Here is an 18,522-nt window from a genome sequence, read left to right as displayed (position 1 = left end):
AACCCAGATTCATTGTAATAATGGAAAGTGCACAGAGAATTATATTGTGTCCTCGTCAGAATCATGTAGCTTGTAAAATAAAAACGCTCATTGTACATTGAAATGTCACACCTGGCCGAGAGCAAAAAACGCAGCGGGCAGGTGAAACAGCAGAGAGACGTGTTAAGTGTCTATATTGTCTCCTGGGCATATAAACACGTTGAAATGGTAAAATGATCCATGTCAGAGTTTTTGCCTAACAAAGGCAGTGCCTGATAATCTAGCATGACTCTATTCATCTAAACTCCACACCCTGAAACACATACATGCATATATACAATTTAGTCTTTTATTGTGCTTTTTAAGGTATACATTTGTATGGTTCATGATAATCAATATGAATAATTTAATAAAATACCATTCTAATTATTTTAGAACACACAATGATATACCCAGCTTACAGCTTTCTTCATAATGGACTAACTATTGTCTAATAAACTCCCAAAGGAATTACACCACAAGATACAGCAGAGCGTCAAATATCATTCCTCTGAAATCTTTTGACTCATAATTTATGGTTAGCTATTTTCTCATCAGGCAGTTCTCGGACTGCGCATGTAAACTATAGCTGACCAGTGCAGCACATGTGACGTTTTCAGCAGGAAATTCCAGAAATTCCAAACAATTCCCCTATCACAGCTTTGCTCAGTTACCACATGGTGTTTCTTGTATCCTTTTCCATACTCAAACACACGCACACACACAATGTCTCCTGCTGTTTAACCCCCTATGGGCTTCCTCTTGAATTCCATTTTTTTGCATATGCACAGGAAGTTCTGACGTCTCCGTGACTTTAAGCATGTGCTGGGAAAGGGAACTGCCATGTACTTTTTTCTATATATGGTTTGGCCATGCGGTAGGCGGATGTGGGTGGAGGGGGTGAACTGGAGCTGTTGTGTGCCTGTTTTTATGGCTTATTGTCAACAGAGTGACCTTCTACAGCCTCTATCTCTTTCTCTACATGAATATGAAAAGGGGAAGAGTAAAAAAAACTAAATGGAAAATGAATATGAGAGAGAGAAAATAAACAAATGGAGTGAGGGAGCTGGTTAGATTAGAAAGAGCAGGAGGATCCAGTCCAAAGTTCAATGGAAAATGGGTGGTGCTTTAGTGATACTATGGTAAAAAAAAAAAAAAAAAGTGGGTGTGGATTTCCAAAGAAGAGAAATTAACTGAAAAGGGAAAGCAAAGTGCTTTGTCATATTCATATTCAAAAAGAGAATACGAAAAATGCTTTGTCATATTTAAGAAATTAATATTATATAGTAAAAATATATACTGTAAAAAAAAATTATGATCAAGAATTTATGACAACATACGTTTTTACATTAACTCATCAAAATAAGCAATTTTCAACTTTATAGGTTATACAAGAGTCAACTATTTTTTAAGTCAGTTTAATGTAATTTAAGTTGAGATATATATACACACACACACATATATATATATATGAGCATGATAACAACCCATCGTTCATCAACACAGATAACAATTCCGTTACATCTAGAGCAATTAATATGTTAGTTATGTTAATGATAGAGGAATGTGGGTTGAACCCTTTGTAAACTGATGGAGGAAGATAAAGAAAAATAAACAAACAAAAAGCCAGCCAGGACAAAAACGTCACCCCTAACAGCGTTAACCTAATTGATGTAGGCGCTCAAGAGAGATTGCGTAGCTTTATTGTTCTAGGTTTCTTCATTGGCATGTGTTTTTGTGATGAGCTTTACTTTATGAGATTTACTTCATAATGAGTAGTTTACAAAAGCAACGACAAGCACAAACAACATCTCATATGTAACGCCCCCTCAGGAGAAAGAGATTAGAAGAGATTGTGTGCACTAAATACTTTAAAGATATCAGTGAATACATTATAGTAACATTCCTCAAAGAATGTCACACCCTCCACACACCTGCTCTGACTGCACACTAACCAGATATCTCACAGGGACAACACATCAGAAATGAGCCTCAAGTGCGAAAACTTGAAAAGGTAGTTTTAAAACAAAGAAAAGGAGTGATTTTTCTATAAATTGGGGGTGCCACACACACACACATGAATAGATAGATAGATAGATAGACAGATAGATAGATAGATAGATAGATAGATAGATAGATAGATAGATAGATAGATAGATAGATAGATAGATAGATAGATAGATAGATAGATAGATAGATAGATAGATAGATAGATAGATAGATAGATAGATAGATAGATAGATAGATGTACTAAGACATTGTTAAAACAGTCGACATGGCTGCAGTGGTTCAACCTTAATTTTATGAAGCGTCAGGAATACTTTTTGTGCGCAAAAACAAACGACTTTAATCAACAATCTCTTCTCTTCCCTGTCATTATCCTTACGCAGTTGACGCAGGGAGCACAATAAAGGCTTCTGTGTTTACGTCCGAGTACCGGCTCAGTATTGGCCAAAGCTGATCACGTGAGCAGCACGACGCATGCATGTGATGCTGATGCAGGAGCCGGCCAATAATGAGACGGCGTTCTGACGTAGAACTTGGAAGCGCTGGATGTAAACTACGTATATGAGAATGACAAGATATTGTTGAATAAAGTAATTATTTTTGTTGTTTCTGCACACAAAAAGTATTCTCGTCCCTTCATAAAATTAAGGTTGAACTACTGCAGTGTATTAAAGGTGTCTTTAGTACCTTTCTGGACCTTGAAAGTGTTGATTAAAATGCTGTTGGACGAATCGTATACCTCGCGGATTTCATCAAAAAGATCATAATTTGTGTTTCGAAGATGAACGAGGGTCTTACGGGTGTGGAACAACATGAGGGTGAGTAATTAATGACAGAATTTTCATTTTTGAGTGAACTAACCCTTTAAGTGCTTAATGCGAAAGATTTTTGCTGCCAAATGAGTTCGTTAAACACAACAGTTTAAGTTTTGATGCCAAAACTTTAGTATTATAAGTTATGATGAGTTATGATAACTTGATTTCTTTATTACAGTTTCTCAGTCACTTTGGCACATTTCTCAGATCAAAACATAAATTCTATTATAAGTATTTATATCTATTATAAGTTCAACCGCCACATCATCTCACTTTTGCACATCATAAAAGCATTTTTTCATTCTTTTGAACAAAAATTGCAAATGCTTTAGTACATTCAGGCAATTGATTATGTACAATTGTTGTGGTAGAAGGGTAGGGAGGCAAAACAGAGGAAGAGGATGAGGCAAAGGGCGTAGGCACGTTTCTGGTGAAACAAGGCCCCACTATTGTGAGCTATGTTCTCAATTATGACCTTAATGGCTTATACGCGTCTAAATGTGCAGCCGAACGTTTGGAGAAAATCCCACACATCACTGTTATACTGACAACATGGCTAAGCATTTTGACTGTTTTGTTCAAGAACAATGAAACAGGGCCTTGTCATTCTGATGGCACTTATGTTCATTGACATAAATACTTGCTTTTGAGAGATGAACTTAGGATTCTGAGCAAGTTTCAGGCTTTTGCAGGTAATCCAATATGTTGTGCTGTTTGTACGAATTATTTCGAGAAATGAACATACAGTTTTGCAAATTGTAAGGATGAATCGAGAAATGTACCAAAGCAACTGAGAAAAACTGTAATGACAACATTGGGGTTTACAGTGTAGATAGATAGATAGATAGATAGATAGATAGATAGATAGATAGATAGATAGATAGATAGATAGATAGATAGATAGATAGATAGATAGATAGATAGATAGATAGATAGATAGATAGATAGATAGATAGATAGATAGATATTTTATTTATTTATTGTCATCACAACCTAGTTGTATGGAATTTTTACAGATGAGCTCATCAACAATAAATTACATACGCTGAGACAAAACATATGTTATCCCATCAATTATGGAATGAAATACAGATGCAAAAATCCCAGAGGAATTGAGAGCATGAACCATCCTACAATAAGTGCTGTTCAAAAAACATGAGGACTTAGTGTTGTATAACATCACGCCACCAGCACAATCCAGCCAGAAACAAAACATTATTACACAAAACAGTGAAGAGAGCAACACCACGTTGCCATGAAATGACGCCATCTTGATTTGTTGATTTATAGTTCAATTCACATAGATAGATAGATAGATAGATAGATAGATAGATAGATAGATAGATAGATAGATAGATAGATAGATAGATAGATAGATAGATAGATAGATAGATAGATAGATAGATAGATAGATAGATAGATAGATAGAATACAAACACACGAAAGAAAGAAAAGAGTCTAAAAGTAAAGGGACCACACAGAACTTTTTTCCCATCATAAATTCTTCTGCAATTGTGTTTTTTTTTTTTTTTTTGCTATGAGATCACACACATACCAGCAATATGGCTACAGAAAATGATTAAACTTTCAAGCCCATCTAGAGTGTAATAAAAAAATGAAAAGCAAACATACACACAGCAGCGCAGGCACAAAGGCCTCCATTGTTGAGCTTGAATTGGAATGTGTGTCAGACTATGTCAGAGGTTGGGTGGAATTTGCTTTTTACATGGAGACAAAAGACGGACTATGACTGAGTGAAAGTCGAGGCGGGGATGTGGAGAAGACTAGCGTACAGCAGCACCGAGCCAAGCAATTCTCTCTAATGTACACCATGTGGATTTGATTGCCACAACTGCTTGAACGAGCTGACCCGAGCTGCAGTGTTTACTGCCTCTGCCTAAACTTTTCCATCGTTGTGCTTGGATCAGAAGCTGCTATACAACCAAATGATTATCAATGACGGCATAACAGCAGTGCTGACAACCAAATGCACATTACATTCATGCACAAACCAGAAGGCAGAACTGTATGTATCGAAGAATATGTTGTGTAACTGGTCAGTTTAACAAAAAGAACTGTGATTGAAAGTGAGATGCGAAAAGTCTGTGAAGGATTCGCCACAAGCTTTCGGTTCACAATCATGGCACATTTCTAAGATGCTAAATGTGTGCAGTTTTTATATGTGCATTTCAGGACTTTCAGGTAATAATATATATCTTTATTTGAAATTATAAGGAACATTATGCATTACTAAGTTGTAATGCAATGTTAGATCATATCCTTGATTGATCGCTATTTTTGTTGTCAAAATTCCAGTTACTCCCATGCTGCATTTCTCACATTGTATGCATCAATCTAGATGTATTTCACTACACACTCTCAGTCTTAAGGCAAATACTATCTTTCAAAAAACAAAGCATTTTTCAGAACACTTCCATCAGGTTGTTTAAAATGTACTCTAGACCAGACTAAACAAATCAAGGCTGAAATCAGGCCAGATTCTTCTCTCACTTCATAATACAGGGCAGTCTGAGACCTCACGAGCACCAGGTCAGATATGCAGATGTTACTTTTTACGACTTAGACCTTTCCACTGTTTTACAAGCAATCTGAAATTGCCGTTGAGTAAACCTTGCTGTATGTGCAGAAGTGGAGAACATAGGCCTACCATATTCAAGCAAGAAGTATTAAAGGGTTAGTTCACCCAAAAATGAAATTTCTGTCATTAATTACTCATGTTGTCCCAAACCCGTAAGACCTTTGTTCATCTTCAGAACACAATTTAAAATATTTTGATGATTTTTGTTGATTTTGGGTTTGTGAAGCACACAGAAGCAGTAATGTCATTGTACCTTTTGAGGTCCAGAAAGGTACTAAAGACTTTGTTAAAATAGTCAACGTGACTACAGTGGTTCAACCTCAATGTTAATAAGCGATGAGAATACTTTTTGTGCTCGTCTCTCAAAGGGTGCAACGACGTTGCTGCTTCTGTGTGCTTCACAAACCCTCGTCAAAAATCCTCAAAATATCTTAATTTGTCTACCTATAGATGAACGAAGGGCTTATGGATTTGGGATGAAATGAGGGTGATGAATTAATGACGGAAATTTGATTTTTGGGTGAACTAACCATTTAATACTGCAAGATTCCTCAGTGGACAAATATAACTCAGCAAGATCATTTAAAACGGGATTTTTATTGTTTCAACATTTGCATGAATGTACATAATTATGTTGTTGACATTGCATTAATAATGTCTGTTTAAAAGTATTAAAGTGATTCAATGTACATAATGGTCAATTTAGTCAAATGATTTGCTTTGCTTTTTAAACTCATTAATAGTGAATTAAAAGTGGTTCTGCTGATTAACCCGCTTTTAATCTTTGTGATAGAATATATTTCTGACTATACATAAATTAGATTATTTAGATGAATAAAGTGGACTGGGGAGTAGAGATCTTTTCACTGACAGTGTCATGTTGTGACATGCAAAAGTGTTTTCATGTTCAAAGTCATGCTATAGAATAGAAATGTTGCAATACGAACGAGAAAACTTATTCAGACATTTCCCGATAATGTGACTGGATGAGCATCAAACTGACAACATTTATTGGAAATGACAGCCGTTATCTCTATGATGCAACACCACTTAATCCTGAATGTAACTGACATTTATGTAAAGAAAAGAAAGGAAAAATGAAAACAAACCCACTATTACCAGGATGGTTTGCTGGTTTTAGGTGGTCTCCCCAGCCTAGTCAGTTTGCTGAAGGTTTTTGGTCAACATGCTGAAAAGTTCATTCTGAAGACCAGGCATAGAGACCATCTAAAACCAGCTTAAACCAACTAAGACCAGCTCATTTCTGTCAGCAACGGAGAAAAATCTACTTTATCTAAATACCATCGTGGTTCCATAACTCCTAAGGGAAAGAGGAAGAACTCTCAAAAAGTACGTACGTCAGTGTACGTCACTCAAACTTTCCATTAATGTGTTTTCGCTTGCTAGCACTTCTTCCAAAAAACTTCCTCAAAAATTCTAGTCATTCTCTTTTCATATCGGTCATGACAGAAATTTAGAACGTGAACCATCTACTTTCAGAAGATGGGGGATTTTATATTGGTAAGACATAACCAAAAGCCCTATTCTAAATCATATAATTTCACTTTTTACATTGTTATTCAGTCGGCACGAATTCGAAATGGTGTAAACCTGTTGCGTCTGGAGTTTCCGTAAACTACGTCACGTTTGCCTGCCCTGATTGGCTGCGAACGCGATATGGGCGGAGTTTAAGTCGAATAAAACCAAAGGGGGATCAATCATTATACAGGAATACTGCGTACTAACACAGAGGACAGCCGAAAGAAATACGCTTTAAAAATCCCCTCAAATCGACATAGAAAAAGGACTAACAAAGCAAGGACTGGTTTATTTTGATTTAGAAAAGTGAATCATTTCGGAAACTGACAACAACTTTCGTCACCAGGGCTTCTTATTTTGAAGAGAAGATGCTGAAAGTTTACCTCATGTTGGTTTTGTCAGCGGCTGCTGCTGTTTTCGCTGAATCGGTGAGTATTTTAACTAATATTACGTTAATTCAAGATCCTATAGCTATAATCGAGCCACATCGTGTTATATAATCACACTTGACGAAAAAAAAAACTGTTATATTTGTGTTAGCTTAAGCGTTAGCTTTCTGACAACAGACCTGTTGAAACAACAAAGGCTTCTAAGTTATATGTTCAATAAAATTAACAGTTTAGATTAATAATTTTAACTTTAGTTTAATTGACAAACGTCTAGGCAAGTCTTCTTTGACTGTGGTCGAATTTACCGATGTGTGGTCACCTGAAATAAACATAATATTACAATAAATGGTATGATTAGTACAATTAATCGTTGTGTTATGGTATTGTGTTATTCATTTGTGTATGTATATATATGCTATTTAAGAGAGTACTTTCTGGCATTTGGCACCAAACTAGTCTTGCTCATTTTTGTTTGTTGAGTAACCTAATGAGTAGCACTGGCTTTCATGTGACAGTTTTCGCCTGCAGGATTTTTTTTTTTTCTAACTCTATTTGATTAGCCTGGATTCAGTCCATGAGGTTTAATTTTCCATCTGTTCATTATGGAATCACCCACTGAAGCACCTGTGAATGGGATGCCACAGCTTTGTGTTGGCCAGTTCTTTCATAACTCAAAAGAATAGCTTGCTGCAGATGTCTTTGGAGCTGAAATAGAAGACAAATGCCACCCAGTGTGCTTGCTCGGTCAGTCAGCCACACACACACACACACACACACAAGTCAAAATGCAAATTCTTTGAGCCCAAAGCCTCCATTCTCACAGACCTTTGGAAAGGTGTTGCCGCAGATTTTTATCTACACTTCAACACCAACAGATGAGCTTTTGTCTTTGGAGACTACATCTTGTGTCTTAGTCTCGTCTGCTGAAGGTTTTAGTGCGTAATATTGTGTAATCCTCTGGGAAATAAAGTAATAGAACAGTAAACTATCTATGCTGTTAGTAGTAAATCAGATGGTGTGATTTAATCTCGGCTGGGAATGTTGCAACAACAAGCTTGCACACTCCCAAAGGCCTTATCCTTCGAGGCAGAGAAGGCCGCAGCATTCCTCAAAATCATGCAGAAGTGTCTGTGTTCCTTTCATCCCCCTCCCTCTCCATTCTTTTGCATTTTCCTGAGGAATTTGACCCCTCCTGACCTTGACCAGCCCTTCTTTTGGGATTTCACACACTTCGGCGGATTTAAATGGTCCACCTCTTTCATCCAGGTTCCTCCTCTTCAGCCACTGGACGAGTGTGTGTGGGTTAAACTCAACATGGCATGGACACTTTAAACCTCAGTAGGCAAATTAGGAGTGGATATTCTCGATTTGGCTTCAGGGTTTATTATATTTGAATACTTGCATAGCTTTCACCTCCTTACCTGATGGGATGTTATTACTGCTATGGTTGTTTGGCCAATGCATGTCTTTCTAACTAGATATTGATTTGATTAGAATGTAATAATGATCAATATTTTTTTTCCACAATAATAACTAAAACATTACATGCACTGTGAAATATTTTGCTGTTATTTTTTAAGTCTAATGGCCATGCTAGATGTCTTGTTATGAATTAGGCATGAGGTGATTTGCATATGAATAGCTTTGGTTTTATTTATTTATTTACTCTGTTATTTTTGGGGTGCAAGACTCCTCTGAATGGCTATTGAAAGGAAAGGGGTGAACATGATAAATACTTTCGCCAGGATGTAATTATGATTTCTGCATTGCTGTCCACTGGCCTATTAAATCACTTTTGAGGGTGGAATTTTGGCACACAACAAGAAGATGTTATTTGTTGCTTGGGTGAAAGAAGTATTTTAGTTATTTCAGCAACTTTGTGAACGCAATGTGTATGCGTCTTTCAATATTTATTTCAACAAATACAATGCCTTATGCTGAACCCTTTTGTTTTGCAAGTCCAAAGGAATACCTTGAGGCCATGTAAAGGGAACCCTATGTGTTCTAGAGTCATTTAGCAGACCACATCCGTCACCGTTCCAGTTCTGTTGCTTGTGGAGCTATTAGCCATATGCCAGACGGGCTTTACTTGGAAACGTTGATAACCAGCTACCAGCTGTCCTTTGTAATGACAGTTCCTCTTTCTTGAGTTTGCCTTTTTCTTGTTTTCCAGCTTAGTAATGTGGGTGATAACACTTTAAGCTTTTATTTGTGCTTAATTGTGTGCTTGCATCAGCATTTGAGTTTCTGATATCTGTATTGATCTGAATTAACTTTACTACCTACACTATTGAGATTTCTTTGTGGACTACACCCTCCCCCTAAGCAATGGCATTTCCATCAAGCCTTTTGTCTTTTTTTCCTGGCATTTACATTTTTGTACTTCTGAAAATACCCATTCTTCAAATAAACACCCATCTGGGTGTTTCTCGGGTCTCCGGACTTGAGTTAGAGAAATCTAGTTTAATCACCCCATTGATGTCCCTAGAAACACGTGGTGGTCTTTCCAATCTAATAACACATATTGCTAACTTGCAGTATCCTGGATTACCTTTCAAGTTGTTTTCCTGAGTTTTTGTATTGTTCAGATGCTAGTAATGGTGTAGTTTTGAAGGGAATTGTTTTCTTGTAGTCACATGCTTCTCATGTACAAGTCCATGTAGAGACTGACACATGATTGACAGATAATTTGTTTAAATGATAAAAGGGACCTATAATGCCCCTTTTATAAGATGTAATATAAGTCTCTGGTGTCCCCAGAATGTGTCTGTGAAGTTTCCGCTCAAAATGCCCCACAGATCATTTATTATAGCTTGTCAAATTTGCCCCTATTTGGGAGTGAGCAAAAACACACAGTTTTTGTGTGTGTTCCTTTAAATATGAATGAGCTGCTACTCTCAGCCCCCTTTCCAGAAGAGGGCGGAGCTTTAACAGCTCAATAACAACAAAGCTGGGGAATCTCACGCAGCCAAAATGACAATTGTTCAAACCGGAGTCGACACTGATGGAGAGACTCAGGAAGAAGTTACAACTTTTAGAATGAAACTGGACTTTCAGAATGGTTAGTGGATACATTTATTGACTAGCATGTGCCGTCATGTTAATCTTTTGTGGAAATCCAGCGTAAAATGACGGTATGGCAACAACACTCTACTACAACAACTCTTCCTCTTCTCTAAAGCAGCCCAACATGGCCACACCCTTTGTTGTATGTTCCTGGGGGCAGGGTTTATGTAAATTTTGGGGTTTGTGATGTCACCAACCTGTCATGAAGCTCATTGTAGTCCTTAAATGATTTCTGTAAAAGAAAATATCTCCTTTGCATTGAACTTTGAGCATCGTAACTTTGCAGATGTTGTTTATGCTCAAACAGCAACATTACACACTAACTAAAGTTAAAAAAGTTGAATAATAATCTAGGACCCCTTTAATAACTGAGATCATAATATTGTTTTGTGATCTAAATGGTCACACATTTATTGTTGTTGTTGTTTTTTTGGCCTTGTCTAAGAGTTAATCTTAATGCTTTTTGTTTCTCAAATTAATGGCTGTAAAAAGTTGTAATTATGCATATAATACAGATCATTGTTTCCTGTTGAACATACATATGTGTAATGGCATGAGATTCTTCAGAGAAGTTTATTGATGAATATCTTAAACCATAAAAAACATATTTGGCAATATCAAGTCAAATCTCAGTCTCCACTAACTTCAGGTTTTCACCAGTCAGTGTAGGTCTGTTGTCAGAAAGCTTAAAGAATCCTCATGTTTTCAGGCCCAGACTACACAATACTGATTGTTTGGGCTATTCAGAACGGCTCATTGTGTATTAAACAGGCTTTGACTTAATGGTGAGAAGCTTCATTAATGAAAGCCACTAACAGATAGAAGGAAAGTGTGATCACACTTCCTGTGGGAGAGAATAGAGGCTGACGACAGTGAAGCTGAATAGTCTTTTTATTGTTTGGTTTAGTTGTAGATTTTGAAGTCCAATCTTGTTTCCTTCACATACCCTAATGCTTCAGGGCTTTGAACAGGTGTTGGGGTGAGAATTTGGCGTGTGATTGAACAATGTGGTATCGTTTAACAGGCAGGTGAGTCTTTCCGCCCCTCTGTTGATATTCAGCTGGTTGTGTAGGAAGGGAAAATGCAGCTATAAATAGTTCCCACAAAGGTGGAAGGAATTCTCTTGATGTGCAAGTGTGTTTGTGTGCGCAAAGTAGGACATTCGCTCTATCCCGGGTGAGGAGTGTATCAGATGACATGGATAAATCCGATTGGTGGGAGTGACAGACACCGTTTGTATTGACGACTGGGGCTGTAATTGGTTGTGACCTGAAAGGACAACCAGGAGAGTCTTCAAACCACAACCGATGATAGCGGATAATATTTGTACTGTAGCTTCAATGGATCACCAAAGAATCTCAAACAGAGTCTGTGGACATTTTCTACATTTTAAGGATAAAATCTGTGCAATGTGTTCCAATTTTGTGTTGACCTACCAATGACTTTTCATACACAGAAGTTGCTTTGTAAAACTGGGATGCGAAACAGTTGTGGTTATTTAAAATTGACCTTTAAACTCAAACGGTGAGTAATCACCTGATCACCAGGGACAGTTTACCACGGTATTGGATGAGTCACTGATTGCGGTATCTTCTTTTTACCTCTCCTATTGTGACTCACTGGAACAGATGCCAGACCATTTGTCAACAGATGGTCGGATTTGCTCCCAGCTTTGCTAGTCTTGATTGAGGCCTGGTTGACTAAGCTGGTTAATTTACACAGGCTTCTCTCAGACATTACAGCTCACTTTGAGGATAAGATCCTGGAGATTCAGTACTAGAGCATACTCATACTTGTAGAAGATGTGTCATCTTCATATCAGACTGTCTCAACAGCTTATCATGAGGGTTACCTAAAGAAATGTTCACTCAGTTTACTCACCCTTATGTTTTGCAGACATTGATGCCAAATCAGTTAGATAACGATGTGAATAATAACTTGAATTTCAGTTCAAGCTCAATGCGCACCAGTTTTCAGACTACTTTAATGGTGCTTTTTGTCCTCTTTTGGAGCTCAACAGCGCCAGACTCCATCCATTGTATGGACAAAAGCAGCATTAACATTGATAAACATCTCCTTTTGTGTGAAAGAAAGTCATACGGGTTTGGAACGACATGTTTTGGGTGAAATAAATGAGCTTACTATTATCTCTTAAAGAGCTATTATCTCTCACAATAGTGTAGTTTCTTTTAAATGAGGGGGGTTTTTGGTTATTGCTGAGAAGTTAAGAACAAAAACATTTATTTCCTGCATTGCGACTGAAAAATTTCAAGGGACTTTCTTTAGCAGTCCATCTTAGTCTAGAGCTTTTAGTTTGGTTGGTGGGATTTCTTTTAAACTCTTTCAAGTGGCTTATATATGTTTGCTGAGAATTTAAGGGGTTTGCTTATGGGAATTTAAGCATTGGTTTAATTGAACCACGGCCTTACACCTCTTCGCAGTCAGAGAGCATCCGCTGTACTTTCTTAGACGGCTTTTTTTTCCCTCTGAGCTGAGTAATTCATAATGCTGGGGGATTTTGGTGTGGGGTTTCACAGCACTGTAAAGCTGAAAACCATAAAGTATGTCGGTCCCTCTCCCCACACCCTCTTGTGGTTTCTGTCATTCTCCGTTCCTCGCTCTCCCTTTTTTCTTTTATTATCCTCAAACAACAGAACAGGCTAGAGCTGACTTGCAGTTTCATGTGGCGTTTGCATGATCCTGGTTTTCCTGGAAAACGAGTCAGCCCCCCCCCCCATCCCCTCCGCCCCGATCTCCATTTTAAAAACCCTTCCATTTAGCATCTAGAGCCATTTTAAGCATCACGTCTGTGTGTAAGGTAATCTTGAAGTCACTTTAATCCTCATTAAAGTTTGTTGAAATTTGTCTAAGGTGATTACACTGGGTTAGGTGGCATGAGTAAGACGCACCTGTGCATTATGAATGTTTTTGATTTCCTGGAATGTGAAACTTTTCAGTGAGTCATGTTTGATTTAAGTCTGTTTTTGACAGCGAGCAGGCGAGCGAGACTGATAAAGACCCTCAGCCCCTGTCCAATGAATTCTTTTCTTCTTTTACACAATGGCTGCAAACCTGCACTAACTTGCTCATACCTCTCTGACTCGCTTCAAGGTCAACAGTGGTGTGAATGTAATACAATATTGTGTAAATCACGGATATGTGTCATTCAGAATAGAATTTAGAATCTTTCATTTTTTTTTTTAAATAATAAATAAATTAAATGTTTTGATGTATCGCAACCATAGCAACGGTGGAAATAAAAATGGCCACTTCTGTGGATGACTCTTGAGAGAGAGAGGGAGAGAGAGAGAGAGACAAAGAGGAAAAACAGATAAAACATAAATCAGTATGAGTGTTCTACTACCTCCTGTTATGCTAATAAGCTTCGTCCATTTTAAACCCATTCGCAGTGCTTGGCCAAATGGCTCTGCTAACGTGATTAAAAGCGTTGGTGTGTCTTAATTAAATTAAGTGTGCTGTCAGAACCATCATGATGCCATAGACAAAGAAAAGTTTGAACAGTAACCTGCTCAAGCATTAAAGGGATATAAGATGTTTTACTTCAGGTCTTCAGGATTTCATGAGGTCTTTAAATCATTCTTATTTCTCACATCAGTGACAGTTCCTTCAGTTTCTGATGTTTGCATTGGGTTACATTGCCAAAGACTGAATTTGTGCATTTTTCTTTTATGATTTGCCTTTGAACTAATGGGGTGTTTTTGTTTTTTTTTCTGTCTCCCTCTCTTTGTAGGTACGAGAAACAGAAACATGGGTACCTCTGAAAAACAAGTCACCCCATGAGGATCTGGAGTCTTCCGGTGACTCTCCGCAACAAGATTTTGAGTTTACCGATTTAAACCCAACTGACGACGAGGATAGCTATGATGATGATGATGATGATGAAGATGAAGATGAAGTTGATTATGATGACATGTCAGGCTCTGGGTTTTCAGAGATCCAAACTATTGAGGTAGCTATAACTTTTTTTTTTTTCTTCTTTTTTTAAGTCATGATGTCAAATTGAGGAGCAACTTTTTGGATACTGTAGAAATGCCTGTTTGAAAACAATGAATTTAATGAGGTTTTCACCTAAAACATTTAAAAAAAGAAATGCTCTAACTAGACGACACATCTTTCTATTGCATTTTTCTCACTGGTTTTGTACATTAACAAACATGCTGTGCAACTAGAGACGATTTTCTTTACTGAATGTGACTCTCAATTGAATCACGGACTGACTCAATGGTCTAAATGCCTCATTCATGGTTGCTTAACTGACTCACTGATCTTAAATTCTTTAGTTCGGGTCATATCCGACTTGACATTACTTTGTGTGCTTACGATTCGTGGCCATGAGTTTTATTGCATGTTTTTGCAACTGATTTGACTGCTGTATGAATTTTCTTGTGACTGTTTCCTCCTCTCTCAGGATGATCTCTTCAATAACCACATATCTGGTCCCGAGGGTCCATTTGACCCACAACCAACAGTAGATGAGAAGGTTCTGGTAAAAAACAACGAGGTCGTCTTTCATGGATCACAAGACAAAGACGGTGACCAGCTCAGTAATGTGCTCATGACCCATGCTGGAGATGAGAGCTTGTTCCACAACAAAGAGGTTCTTGCAGGTGAGAAGAAGGTTTTGATTTGTTTGTAATAGTGTTTTAATATGCAAAGTAATAAATGTTATTGGACCAAAATGTGAATGTTTAAAGGGTTAGTTCCACCAAAATGAAATTTCTGTCATTAATTACTCACCCTTGTGGTGTTCCACATTCGTAAGACTTTCGTTCATCTTCAGAACACAAATGAAGATGTTTTAAATGAAATCTTGAGAGCTTTCTGTCCCTCGATAGAGATCTAAAGCAACTACCAATTTCAAGGTCCAGAAAGGTAGTAAAGACATCATTACAATAATCCATTGGTTTAACCTCAATTATATGAAGCAACATGAGTGCTTTGTTTGTGCAAAAAAAACCCATAATTTACCACTTTATTTACGAAAATATTGATCTGCCACGCGGGTTCATGAGAACATCACAACGCATGTGTTTTGTGTTCACGCGAGAGCTGACATTGTTGCGTGAATACACTTTGGAAAATTTTGTAAAGTGGTATATTATTATTATTTTAATTTTTTTTTTTTTTTTTTGCAAGCAAAGCACTCATATCGCTTCATAATACTGGTGTTAAACCACTGGAGTCACATGGATTAATGATTTTTTTTTTACTACCTTTCTGGACTTTGAAAGTGGTAGTTGCATAGGATCTCTACAGAGGGACAGAAACCTCTCAGATTTTATTAAAAATATCATCATTTGAGTTCTGAAGATGAATGAAAGTCTTACAGAGTAAGTGGGTGAGTAAATGATGACAGAATTTTCATTTTTGGGTGAACTAATCCTTCAATGTGTTATTTTAGTATTATTTTTATACCGTTATGGTAGTATTAATATTATGAATAGGCATTAGTTTTGATTTTTTTAGTTTTAATTTGAGTTCAATTCAATTTTAGTAATTATGTGCATTTGTAATTTGTTTGTATTACTGTATAGCTTTAATTTATTTATACTGTAGTACTTCAACTTAAAGTTGCCCCTGTTATTCTTTTTCAAATATTACCTTTCATGCAGTGTGGAATATAGCTGTTTTTGTAATGAGTTTTAAAGCCATGTCTGTAGGTTGTGCCTCCCTCACATTTTCTATTTCTGTTTTATAGCTGTTATTGCTGGCGGAGCAGTTGGTCTCGTCTTCGCCATCCTCCTCATCGTCCTCCTCGTTCACTTTGTTCTCCGCATCAAGAAGAAAGACGAAGGAAGTTACGACCTGGGCAAGACGCCCATCTACAAGAAAGCTCCTACCGCAGAAATCTACGCATGAGCGTCCTCATTTTCACATACCTTCTCTCTCTCTCTCTCTCTCTCTTTTGAACTATAAGCTCACACAGTGCCTCGGCCCGACGGGCCGCCGCCGACCTCTCACGTACCACGCAAACCGCAAGAGAACCTCACACAAATAATTTACTCTGACAGGACATTTGCATTGAAATCTCAGTGACTCGAAGAGGATCGCGTCTGTTGCCAAACTGCCCGGTTTTGTTCTCGCACCCTCTTAAGTGTATTGCCTTTTTGTCACGTGGCCCATTGTGTCCTTTTTTATATATAAAACACTACAAGGTGCAATGGAGCCTTCACTGGTTAGAGGCTTTGGGTTGACCATTTTATCCACCGTTATGATAAACAGTCAAGTGTCATGATTGGTGCTACAGAGGGGGTGGTTATTGTAGCCTTTTACGTTATCAGATGTCTTTTGTTTTTTAATCTGCGTGCTGTAAAACCTTTTTAATTTTCATATTAAACATCAGAGGTGAAACCAAATTGAAGGCATGCAGTATATGTTCGAAACTAAATTCCGTGAGAGCAAAATCTGAAATTGGTGTACTAGACTAATGTATACTCATTTCAACCATGGTGTTATGGTACATTCCACATATCCGTATGTAATTGCTGTGGTGGTCGAGAGACCGGATCCACTACAGTGCTGCTTCACTGTCAGCTAAGCTACTTTAACAGGTACAGATGTTGTTAATTGAGAATCAGTTCACTGCAAACAGACTTTGTACATCCAGGGATCTGTATATAGCCATTTGAATAAAATGTAAAACTTTGGTACTTAGCCATTTCTTGACAGCCTTTTATTTACCAAATATTTAAATGCCAAAATCAGTTTTTATTGTTCTTATATCTCATCCCGGTATTTCCTTTTGGTATCAAACCTGATGGCAGATGGTTTGCTTCTGTATCTTTCGGGAACATTAAGGAAAATGTTTTGTTTGAGAACAATGACCAATGTTAGTACTAACTATTTTTTTTTTTTTTTTTTTTTTTTTTTTTTTGTCTGTGTTTTTGTAGATGTTCTTAATTCCGTTTTTATTTTTTTGCTATTAATTTAACTCATATTTTATTGCCTGCCTTCAGGTCGGGGTCTTTGCCCCCCTTCTCAGCTGTTGTACATGTGATAATTTTTAATTTTATTATTTTGGTTTTTAGATTTGTTTTATATACAGTAGTGCAAAAATTCAAAGGCTGTTAGTCTTTCAACAGATTTTTTTTTTAAGAGTTTCTATTTCTTTTAGACTTTTTAAGCCGAATCTATTTATGTTTTGTAGAAGGATGTTCTGGATTAGTTGAGGGGAACGTGAATAAGCTGTGCATTACTAGCATGGTGTAAAATGATAAATTTTGCTGCTTTGTTTGGTCACATCCAGATAAAATCACTGATCTAATGTTGAAGTCAATGAATCATTGATTTCTGCATGCAGGTTCTGATCTGTTGAAAATAAAGCTATTTTATGCACATAATCATTTGAAGATTCTTGAGTCTTTTTTCATGCTAAAAATCCTCAGAAATGTTCTTTCACAGGGCATTTACACCATTTTTCAATGCAGTTTGGCCGTTCATTTATACAACAATGGCATTTTGGGAGCATGAAAATGCAAACTTTTGAAAATGGGTTTCAAAGAGCAAGTTTCTTCAGACGTGGTGAAAAATAATCAAATTAAGGATAATTAAAAGCAGTCCTCTTGACCTAAAGCACACCTGAATCAAGGCAAGAATTTGTTGGCTTAAATGTGAACCTGAGAAAGGCTGATGTTTGGGTTCAGAGAATGAAGATTTCCAAGAAGTAATAGAAAGACGGTGATGTTTCACAGTTTTGTTTATCATTGGAGTTTTTTTTTTGTTTTTTTTTATTATTATATTAAAAAAATAATAATGTTATTTTTTGGGTCCTCTATGTACAAAGATTTGGGATTATTCCAAGGAATCAGTTCTCCAAAAGTCATCTTACTGTGGTTCTTTACAGTTAAAATTAAGATACTTGAGCCACCATTGTGGTTTATGAAATTGCCACATGTGAAACCCTCAAGGAGGCTTCAAATATCCTATTGTGCAATAACCTCAAAATATGTCAGGCCCCTCAAATATTATATAATGGGGTTACCGAAGGAATTATTGACAGTCTTTAGAGTTCCTCTGAAGACTGACCTTTCGTGCCTCAAGGTTCACCAAAGTGAGGCCTTCTTTGTGG

General features: G+C 37.1%; 1 protein-coding gene across 1 annotated transcript; it reads left to right on the top strand.

The window, feature by feature from the left end:
* Positions 1-7,160: 7,160 nt before the first annotated feature.
* sdc4 (syndecan 4) lies at positions 7,161-17,794 on the top strand. The gene is made up of 4 exons (XM_067373433.1): positions 7,161-7,406; positions 14,185-14,403; positions 14,863-15,061; positions 16,153-17,794. Exons 1-4 carry the CDS (start codon positions 7,347-7,349, stop codon positions 16,311-16,313), a joined length of 639 nt encoding a protein of 212 aa, XP_067229534.1. The 5' UTR covers positions 7,161-7,346; the 3' UTR covers positions 16,314-17,794.
* The last annotated feature ends 728 nt before the right edge of the window (positions 17,795-18,522 follow it).

The sequence above is a fragment of the Chanodichthys erythropterus genome, chromosome 21, assembly GCF_024489055.1.
Source record: "Chanodichthys erythropterus isolate Z2021 chromosome 21, ASM2448905v1, whole genome shotgun sequence".
Classification (NCBI taxonomy): Eukaryota; Metazoa; Chordata; class Actinopteri; order Cypriniformes; family Xenocyprididae; genus Chanodichthys; species Chanodichthys erythropterus.
This window is presented reverse-complemented; position numbering and strand designations above follow the sequence as displayed.

What these genes read in the sequence shown, in the direction of transcription:
- sdc4 (XM_067373433.1), top strand. Translation starts at nt 7,347, where the DNA reads ATGCTGAAAGTTTACCTCATGTTGGTTTTGTCAGCGGCTGCTGCTGTT. An exon ending in CTGCTGTTTTCGCTGAATCG is followed by an intron (nt 7,407 to 14,184) that starts GTGAGTATTTTA and finishes CTCTCTTTGTAG; the next exon opens with GTACGAGAAACAGAAACATG. An exon ending in CAGAGATCCAAACTATTGAG is followed by an intron (nt 14,404 to 14,862) that starts GTAGCTATAACT and finishes CTCCTCTCTCAG; the next exon opens with GATGATCTCTTCAATAACCA.